This window comes from Sapajus apella, unplaced genomic scaffold, assembly GCF_009761245.1.
Source record: "Sapajus apella isolate SASKATOON/1434 unplaced genomic scaffold, GSC_monkey_1.0 scaffold160, whole genome shotgun sequence".
NCBI lineage: Eukaryota > Metazoa > Chordata > Mammalia > Primates > Cebidae > Sapajus > Sapajus apella.
The window spans coordinates 1,611,803-1,621,695 of NW_022437100.1; the positions used below are offsets into that span (position 1 = coordinate 1,611,803).

A 9,893-nucleotide genomic window follows, 5' to 3' on the forward strand; every position below is an offset into this window, starting at 1 on the left:
GGAGACAGCTCAAAGGGCCGCCTCCCTCACTCAAGGCACTTGTGGCCTGTGGAGCTGAATGTGGGGCCAGTGTTGCCAGATCCTTTGTTTTTCATCAGTAGCTAGAAATCCAGATTTTATGTGTGTGTAATTTGTAAAGGCTGAAAGCTAGCCTGAATTTAAATCAAGGGTTGGCCGATACTCTGTGTCCAGGATGGGCTGGGTTTGTCCTGGGGTTCTCTGGTTTGCTGCTTCCTGACCATGTGATGCGGCCTTCCAGGTGAAGGACAACTGTTCCCATCAGATTGCACCCTTGAGGGTGTGTGGACACAGAGGCTTTCCGTGGGATGTCCCTGAGCCAGCCCTTGGTCAGGGCCCCACCAGTTACAGGGCTGTGTTTATTCTGCAAACCAAAACTTGGGTCATGTGACCTGATAGGATTATGGGACTCCCTCCAGGTGCCCGAGACAGGGTTGATATTTCCAAAATATTTTGGTGATTTACTGGGACAGGCAAATGACAATACTGGAGAAGGTAGGGATCATGGGTGAAGGAGCCAGAGGAGAAGGGGACAGATGTGCTGTGTACAGGACAGGGTGTCAGGTGACTCCTTCACAGCAGGGCCTCACAGAGGAGAAGCTGCTGGGTTTTGCCCAAGAAAGGTCACATGGCACATGCTGGGATTGGAACTCGCAGGCCAGGGCTCTGGGTCCCTCGCACCCTTTCGTGTTTCTTTCTGTGGCCATGGGTACACTGGGAAGACATAAAGCTAAAGCCAGCTTTTAATCCTGAGTGCAGTGCTTGCCAGTTAAATGCCCTTGGTTGTGGTATCTTGTTGAGACTTAGTTTTCACAGAGGGAGAATGAACCATTGCAGAGGTTTATTGAGATCATTGACAGTGGAAGTCAGCATCTGCCGCGGCACCTAGCTACAGGGTGCCCACCAGCCTGGTTCCCATTTCCACTTGAAATATGCAAACAGGCAGCGAGAAACCATTTATGCTCGGCAGATTCTAATACCTTGAACAAATAAGCTTGTCCCTCTGAAAACAAAATGGTGCTTGTGATGACCCATGTTAAGTACGCTTTATTGCCCAGTTCATTGTTTGGTTGAATATTTGCCTCAGGTGGTAAGAAAGCAAATAAGTAAATCCTAAAACAGGAAGAAGAGAATCATATTCATTCCTGAATTTAAAAACTAAATGAACAGGCCGCAGGCCAGAGGTGGTGGGAAGCAGGCCCAGTGGATACCGTTAGACACACATCCAAGTAGGAACGTTCGGGCCTTGCTTCTCTGTGGATGGGGCTGTGGATCTCAGAGGCTCCAACGGCACCCGTGGGCAGGGGCTAGGCTGCTGAGTATGCCTCAGAGTACTGCAGGGCAGTGCCGTGCCACCATCTGAAGTGGCTGAAGGCTGGTAGGGGGGGCTGACCTGAGGATGACCCTGCTTGACAGAGGAGTGGACTCCAGTGGTCAAGCTTGGGCTACCCTGCCCCTGCCCCTGGAGACAGATTAAGTGGTGGCAAGAGCCTTCCTAAGTTCCTCACTCCTCTTGTGGTCAATGTCTTCCATTTCCCGGAGTTTCTGCAGAGGGCATCAGGAAAAGCGGGTGCATCAGGGGTAGGAACCTGAGGGGCTGCTACAGCTGTGAGCTAGAGCCTGCCCCCTGCCCCCTGCCCCCTGCCCCCTGCCCCCTGCCAAGCTGGCCCTGTGTTTCCATTTGTACTTGCACTGGGCCCTCCTCTCCCCGCCTCCCAGGTTGTTTCTCCTACCTGGGAGATTTCAGAAAGGATGATTCCTCGGTACTGCTTGCCCTGTCCCAGGGCCTCCATGTCAGCCAGGAATTCTTTCCTCTCCTGGATTTCCTTCACCACTGGACGAAGGAGAGGGCTGTCAGGCTCCCGTGAGGGGCGCGGGCAGCGGGTTGCCTCTCTCGAGAGAGGAAGTGATTCTATTGTCAAATAGTGTTCTAGGCTGGGCGCAGTGGCTTGTAATCCCAGCACTTTGGGAGGCCAAGGCGGGTGGATCACCTGAGTTCAGGAGTTCAACACCAGTCTGGCCAACACGGTGAAACCCTGTCTCTACTAAAAATACAAAAATTAGGGCATGGTGGCACGAGCCTGTAATCCCAACTACTCAGCCAGCTGAGGCAGGAGAATCGCTTGAACCTGGGAGGTGGAGGCTGCAGCGCGCCCAGATCACGCCACTGTACTCTAGCCTGAGTGACAGACAGAGACTCCGTCTCAAAAAAAAAAAAAGATAATGTTTCTCACTTGTTGGCCCCCAGTGATCCCCTGACTGCTCCATCCAGTTCCGGGCCCCCTCCTCACGTTACCCCCATCCCCAGTGTGACTGGCCCGTCTGAGGCTTACACTCTTCAAACCGGTCCTGCTCGGGGGCCAGAGCCTCCTGTCGTCCAGGACGGGCCTTTCTTTTCCGTTCCTCTGGGTCCTTCCCTGTGGCAAAGATATTTTGGAGTCTTTGTTTCTCCTTCTCCAGATCCCCTGGAGGGCCAAAAAGAAATAGCCTAGTTAGGCCATGAAGGATACCCTCGTTCATGGTCTGTTTCCAAGTGTGTGTGCTTGCTGCAGGGTGCCGGCTCATGCCCACAGGGCTTCCGTACACCTGGCTCCTACCCTGGGTGCTCCTGAGCAATACAGTAATGTCAAGAGAGGCAGGAAGAGCTTGGAAGAACCAAGAAAAGAGGCCGGGTATGGTCTGTAATTCCAACACTTTGGCAGGCTGAGGTGGGAGGATCGCATAAGACCAGGAGTTCAAGACCAGTCTTGTGGATGTAGTGGGACCCCCATCTCTCTCTCTCTTTTTTTTTTTTTTGAAACACTGACTCTGTCACCCAGACTGGAGCGCAGTGACACAGTTTTGGATCACTGCAACCTTCTGGGCTCAAGCCATCCTCCCCCCTCAGCCTCCCGAGTAGCTGGGACTATAGATGCACGTCATCATGCCCAGCTAAGAGAGAGAGAGAGAGAGAGAGAGAGAGAGAGAGAGAGAGAGAGTGTGTGTGTGTGTGTGTGTGTGTGTGTGTGTGTGTGTGTGTGTGTTTCAGTAGAGATGGGGCTTTGCCATGATGCCCAGGTTGGTCTCGAACACTAGCTCAAGCGATCTGCCAGCCTTGGCCTCCCAAAGTGCTGGGATTATAGGCATGAGCCACCATGCCTGGCCAATACCCCATATCTTTTTTTTTTTTTTTTTTTTTTTTTTTTTTTTTTTTTTTTTTTTTTTTGAGACGGAGTTTCGCTCTTGTTACCCAGGCTGGAGTGCAATGGCGCGATCTCGGCTCACCGCAACCTCCGCCTCCCGGGTTCAGGCAATTCTCCTGCCCCAGCCTCCTGAGTCGCTGGGATTACAGGCATGCGCCACCATGCCCAGCTAATTTTTTACAGTTTTAGTAGAGACGGGGTTTCACCGTGTTGACCAGGATGGTCTCGATCTCTTGACCTCGTGATCCACCCGCCTCGGCCTCCCAAAGTTCTGGGATTACAGGCTTGAGCCACCGCGCCCGGCCCTACCCCATATCTTAAAAAAGGAAAAAAAAAAAGGCCGGAGTGGTGGCTCACTTAATCCCAGCACTTTTGGAGGCAGAGGCGGATGGATCACCTGAGGTTAGGAGTTCAAGACCAGCCTGACCAACATGGAGAAACCCCATCTCTACTAAAAATAGAAAATTAGCTGGGCATGGTGGCAGGTACCTGTAGTCCCAACTGCTTAGGAGGCTGAGGCAGAAGAATTGCTTGAACCTGGAAGCTGGAGGTTGCAGTGAGCTGAGATCATGCCCCTGCACTCCAGTCTAGGTGATAGAGCGAGACTCCATCTCAAAAAAAAAAAAAAAAAAAAAAAGTTTGTCAAAACCCACACGTTGCTTTGGTGCAGAGCAAGGCTAAGAAAGAAGGCTCAGGAACCTGGGGACATGGCGATGCCTGTAGTGGCAACCCCTGTGTAGGGGATCTGGGGAGGGTTGGGCTGTGGCCTTGAGCCTTGCTAGCCACTATCATCAGAAATTGGTAGATTCCAGTTAATTGTGAGTTCTGGAAAAGTAAAAATAGAGGATCACATGACTGGTTTCCCCTGCACCCTGAATACCCCCAAGCTAACATGCGCTGAGGCTCAAAGGCGTGGGTACAAAGTACATGAGGATTTGATTAGCTACCTTCTCACCTGCCCTGTGGGCTGCCTGCATCCCTCTCCCTGACCTCCCCCAGGGAGATGGAGAAAGGCCCTAGCTGAGCCTCTCACTTACTGGTGGCTTGAGGCTTGAACTGCTCCCGGCTGTAGGCCCCATTGGCTTGGCACATGCTGGCAGGCCGGAGGTGGGGACGGGCTGCCAGGATGGGAGGCAGGTAGATGGGCGAGGCTATTTGCTTGGAAGGTAAGACCCTCTGGCTGGATGTTGGGCTGCACTGTAGGGGCAAAGCATCTCCTCCTGGGTAAGGAAGAGTTGGGGTGGGAGGATGCACATGGCTTTTTTTTTGAGACGGAGTCTTGCTCTTGTCACCCAGGCTGGAGTGCAGTGGTGCAATCTTGGCTCACTGCAACCTCTGCCTCCTGGGTTAAGGTGATTCTCCTGCCTCAGCCTCCCGAGTAGCTGAGATTACAGACACCTGCTACCACGCCTGGCTAATTTTTTGTATTTTTAGTAGAGACAGGGTTTCACCATGTTGGCCAGACTGGTCCTGAACTCTGGACCTCAGGTGATCCGCCTGCCTCGGCCTCCCAAAGTGCTGGGATTACAGGCATGAGCCACCATGCCCAGCTGACTCACATGGCTTTAAAAATTTTTTTTGAGTCTGAGTCTTGCTCTGTAACCCAGGCTAGAGTGCAGTGGCGTGATCTCAGCTTATGGCAACCTCCGCCTCCCAGGTCCAAGTCATTCTCCTGCCTCAGCCTCCTAAGTAACTAGGATTACAGGCGTGTGCTACCAGACTCGACTAATGTGTGTGTGTGTGTGTATATATATATATATACTTTTTTTTTTTTTTTTTTTTTAAGAGACAGGGTTTTACCACCATGTTGGCAGGATGGTCTCCATCTCCTGACCTTGTGATCCACCCGCCTCAGCCTCCCAAAGTGCTGGGATTATAGGTGTGAGCTACCGCTCCCGGCCTAATTTTTATATTTTTAGTAGAGACAGGCCATGTTGGCCAGGCTGGTCTTGAACTCCTGGCCTCAAGTGACCCACTGAACTTGGCTTACCAAAGTGCTAAGATTACAGGCATGAGCCACTGTGCCTTGCCACTTTTTAAAGATAAAAGTGATACCTACCTGTTAAAACAACTCAAATGGGCCAGGCGTGGTGGCTCACGCCTGTAATCTCAGCACTTTGGGAAGCCAAGGTAGGTGGATCACCTGAGGTCAGGAGTTCGAGACCAGCCTGGCCAACATGATGAAACCCAGTCTCTACAAAAATTAGCTCAGCATGATGGCGGGTGCCTGTAATCCCAGCTACTTGGGAGGCTGAGGTGGGAAAATCAATTAACTCAGGAGGCAGAGGTTGCAGCGGGCCGAGATTGCACTATTGCACTCCAGCCTGGGTGACTGAGCAAGACGCTGTCTCAAAAAAAAACAAAACAAAACAAAAAAAAAAACTGCAGTAGTCATGTCCAAAAAAAACAAAAACAAAAACAAAAAAAACAAAAAAATTAGCCAGGCATGGTGACGAGTGTCTATAATCCTAGCTATTGGGAAGGCTGAGGCAGGAGAATTGCCTGAACCCAGGAGGCGGAGGCTGCAGTGAGCCAAGACTGAGCCACTGCACAGCCTGGAAGGCAGTGAGACTCTATCTCAAAAAAACAAAAACAAAAGAAGTCAAATAGTCAAGGAGTCTTCTCTTCTTCCTTCCAATTCCATCCATCTATAATGAGTGCTGGTAACAGTTTGGTGGTCTCTTTCCTTTTTGATGCTTGTATAAACATGTAAAAAGATATATGTGCATATATTTTATATGTGCATATAAGATTCATAACTATATACTAGTATCCTTAGAATGGATACATTATTTATTCAGCTCACCTCCTAGTTTCAGAAATTCAGGTCATTTCTATGTTGGTTTGTTTTTTACTACTTCAAACAATGCTGCAATAAACATTCTTATACATCAAATCTTTGTACTGGTGCTTTTATTTCTATGGATGGTTTCCGAAAACTTTCTGCGTGGTCCATGGACAGAGAGGGACGATTTGGATGGTAGCAGGTACCTATCTCTCCTGCTGTCCACCCCCTGCTTGGCCATGCCTGGGGCTCCTCCCCTAGGCTCAAGTGTATCACCTATCTGGTCAGTTGACCACTCCTCTCAATGGCGGTTAAAGCCCAGCTTAGAGCAGGTCCCATCCATTTTTTCTTTTTTTTTGCGACAGAGTCTCACTCTGTTGCCAGGCTGGAGTGCAGTGGCTCGATCTCGGCTCACTGCAACCTCCCGGGTTCAAGTGATTCTCCTCCCTCAGTCTTCCGAGTAGCTGGGACTACAGATGCATGCCACCATGCCCAGCTAAATTTTTGTGTTTTTAGTAGAGATGGTTTTGATATGTTAGCCAGGATGGTCTCGATCTCTTGACCTCGTGATCTGCCCGTCTCGGCCTCCCAAAGTGCTGGGATTACAGGTGTGAGCCACCGCACCCGGTCCATTGTTTTTTTTAGACAGAATCTTGCTCTGTCGCCCCAGGCTGGAGTGCAGTGATTCGATCTTGTCTCTCTGCAACCTCCACCTCCTGGGTTCAAGCAATTCTTGTGCCTCAGTCTCCTGAGTAGCTGGGATTACAGGTGTGTGCCACCATGCCTAGCTAATTTTTGTCTTCCTTTTTTTTTTTTGAAAGTTTTGCTCTTGTCACTCAGGCTGGAGTACAATGGCATGATCTTGGCTCACTGCAACCTCCGCCTCCCAGCTTCAAGCAATTCTTCTGCCCCAGCCTCCCAAGTAGCTGGGACTATAGGCCTGGGCCACTATACCTGGCTAATTTTTGTATTTTTATTAGAGATGGGGTTTCATCATGTTGGCCAGGGTGGTCTTGAACTACTGACCCGGGGTGATCCACCCACCTCGGCCTCCCAAAGTGCTGGGATTACAGGCGTGAGCCACCACGCCTGGCCCATCCCCTATTTTGATCTGTGCCTGTCTACCTTTTCTGCCTGTTCAGCCTCTACAATGTCAATTCCCCAGGAACAAGGGTTCAGAAATATTCTTTTTTTTGGTCACACGAAAAATTTGTTGTAGACAGAGATTTCACTGTGTTGTCCAGGCTGGCCTTGAACTCCTGGGCTCATGTGATCCTCCTGCCACAACTTCCTGAAGTAGCCAGGACTACAGGCACACCCCATTATGTATGTGTTTTGCCCAAGCTGGTCTTGAACTCCTGGGCTCAAGCAATCCTCCCACTTCAGCCTCCCAAAGTGATAGGGTTACAGCTGTGAGCCACCACACCTGACCTGTTTTAATTTAATTTTATTTATTTTGAGACCATGTTCCACTCAGTTGCCCAGGCTAGAGTGCAGTGGTCCAATCACACAGCTCATTGCAGCCTGGACCTCCCAGGCTCAAGTGATCCTGTCACCTCAGCCTCCTGAGTAGCTAGGACTGCAGGTTTGCACCACCACACCTGGCTAATTTAAAAAAATTTTGGGAGCCGGGTACAGTGGCTCATACCAGGAATCCCAGCACTTGGGAAGCCAAGGCAGGTGGATCACGAGGTCAGGATTTCGAGACTAGCCTGGTCAACATAGTGAAACACCGTCTCTACTAAAAATACAAAAATTAAGCTGGGCATGGTGGTGCATGCCTGTAATCCTAGCTACTCAGGAGGCTGAGACATGAGAATTGCTTGAACCCGGGAGGCGAAGGTTGCATTGATCCGAGATTGTGCCATTGCACTCCAGCCTGGGCAACAGAGCAAGACTCCCTCTCAAAAAAAAAATTTTTTTTTTGCAGAGACGAGGTCTTGCGGTGTTGCCCAGTCTGGTCTCGAACTGCTGGTCTCAAGCCATTCTCCCACCTCCGCCTTTCAAAGTGTTGGGATTACAGGCATGAGCCACGTGCCTGGCTGTCTTTGTCTTTTTAAATGAGGTCCTCTCTCCTTTAACATGGAGAAGCATTAAGAATGTGGCCCCAGAGGCCAGGCGTGGTGGCTCATGCCTATAATCCAAGCACTTTGGAGGCCAAGGTGAGCGGATCACCTGAGGTCGGGAGTTCAAGACCAGCCTGACCAACATGGTGAAACCCCGTCTTTAAAAAAAAAAAAAAAATAAATAATAATAATTAAAAAAAAAAAAAAAAAGAATGTGGTCCCAGATCTCTCTGGCCTGGAAGCCGCTGTGAATTGCCCCTTACTTTTCATGATGTCCATGATGTGGCGCTGCTGAATGTTCGTCAGTTTCGATTCCTTCATCATCACTGCAAGACAAAACATTCTATTTCTATGAGGCCTCCTGGCTGCAGGCAGCTGTCTTCACCCGACATCCTACTGAAATGTAAAACCCTACATCCTAGCCCCATTCTGCACTGAGCATGCTTTCTCTATCTTTTCTGCTTAGTTTTTTTTTTTTTTTTTTTGGGACAGAGTTTTTCTCTTTTTACCCAGGCTGAAGTGCAATGGCTCGATCTCGGCTCACCGCAACCTCCGCCTCCTGGGTTCAGGCAATTCTCCTGCCTCAGCCTCCTGAGTAGCTGGGACTACAGGCACGCGCCACCATGCCCAGCTAATTTTTTTGTAGTTTTAGTACAGACAGGATTTCACCATGCTGACCAGGATGGTCTCGATCTCTTGACCTCATGATCCACCCGCCTCGGCCTCCCAAAGTGCTGGGATTACAGGCTTGAGCCACCGTGCCCGGCCAGTTTTTACTTTTTTCTTTCCTTTTTTTTTTTTTTTGAGACGGAGTCTCGCTGTGTCACTAGGCTGGAGAGTGCAATGGCGCAGTCTCGGCTCACTGCAACCTCTGCCTCCCAGGTTCAAGTGATTCTCCTGCCTCAGCCCCCCACGTAGCTCAGACTACAGGTGTGCGCCACCATGCCCAGCTAATTTTTGTATTTTTAGTAGAGACAGAGGTTTCACCATGTTGGCCAGGATGGCCTCGATCTCTTGACCTCATGATCCACCCGCCTCGGCCTCCCAGAGTGCTGGGATTACACCATGCCCAGCCCCTGCTTCGTTTTTTCTATAGCACTTATCACCACCTGAGAGTCTACATATTTTATTTTGTTATTTGTTATCTTTCTATTTAGCTCATGATAAGAATTTTTGGTTTAATAAAATTTCTGCCCCCTGTTAACAAATATTTTTTCTTCTTTTTCTTTTCTCACTGCTGTATCCTCAGCACCTAAAACAGAGTCTAAGGCACACGGTAGACTTAAAAATGTTGGTGGTGGGGCGCGGTGGCTCATGCCTGTAATCCCAGCACTTTAGGAGTCTGAGGCGGGCGAATCATCTGAGGTCAGGAGTTTGAGACCAGCCTGATCAACATGGAGAAACCCTGTCTCTACTAAAAATACAAAATTAGCCAGGTGCGGTGACACATGCCTGTAATCCCAGCTACTCCGGAGGCTGAGGTAGGAGAATCGCTTGAATCTGGGAGGCAGGGGTTGTGGTGAGCCGAGATGGCATCATTGCACTCCAGCCTCGGTAACAAGAGCAAAACTGTGTTTCAAAAACAAAAAAAATGTTGGCTGGGTGCTGTGGCTCACACCTGTAATCCCAACACTTTGGGAGGCCAAAGTGAGCAGATCATGAGGTCAGGAGATCGAGACCATCCTGGCCAACATGGTGAAATTCCACCTCTACTAAAAAAAAAAAAAAAAAAAAAAAAAAAAAAAAAAAAAAAAAAAAAAAAAAAAAAAAAAAAAAAAAAAAAAAAAAAAAAAAAAAAAAAAAAAAAAAAAAAAAAAAAAAAAAAAAAAAAAAAAAAAAAAA

The 9,893-nt window shown here is 49.3% G+C and overlaps 1 protein-coding gene across 5 annotated transcripts in view; it reads right to left on the reverse strand.

The window, feature by feature from the left end:
* Window positions 1–842: 842 nt before the first annotated feature.
* The window catches only part of CUNH22orf23 (chromosome unknown C22orf23 homolog), a 10,983-nt gene continuing 1,932 nt past the window's right edge, over window positions 843–9,893 (reverse strand). For 2 of the 5 annotated variants that reach the window (XM_032266773.1, XM_032266769.1), the window contains exons 3-7: window positions 8,315–8,377; window positions 4,238–4,420; window positions 2,352–2,483; window positions 1,752–1,852; window positions 843–1,563 (exon numbers count right to left, since the gene is read on the reverse strand). In XM_032266773.1, the coding sequence (XP_032122664.1) occupies window positions 1,492–1,563; window positions 1,752–1,852; window positions 2,352–2,483; window positions 4,238–4,420; window positions 8,315–8,377 (551 nt within the window). In that variant the 3' untranslated portion in view covers window positions 843–1,491. The other 3 variants (XM_032266772.1, XM_032266768.1, XM_032266771.1) reach the window with 2 other exon arrangements.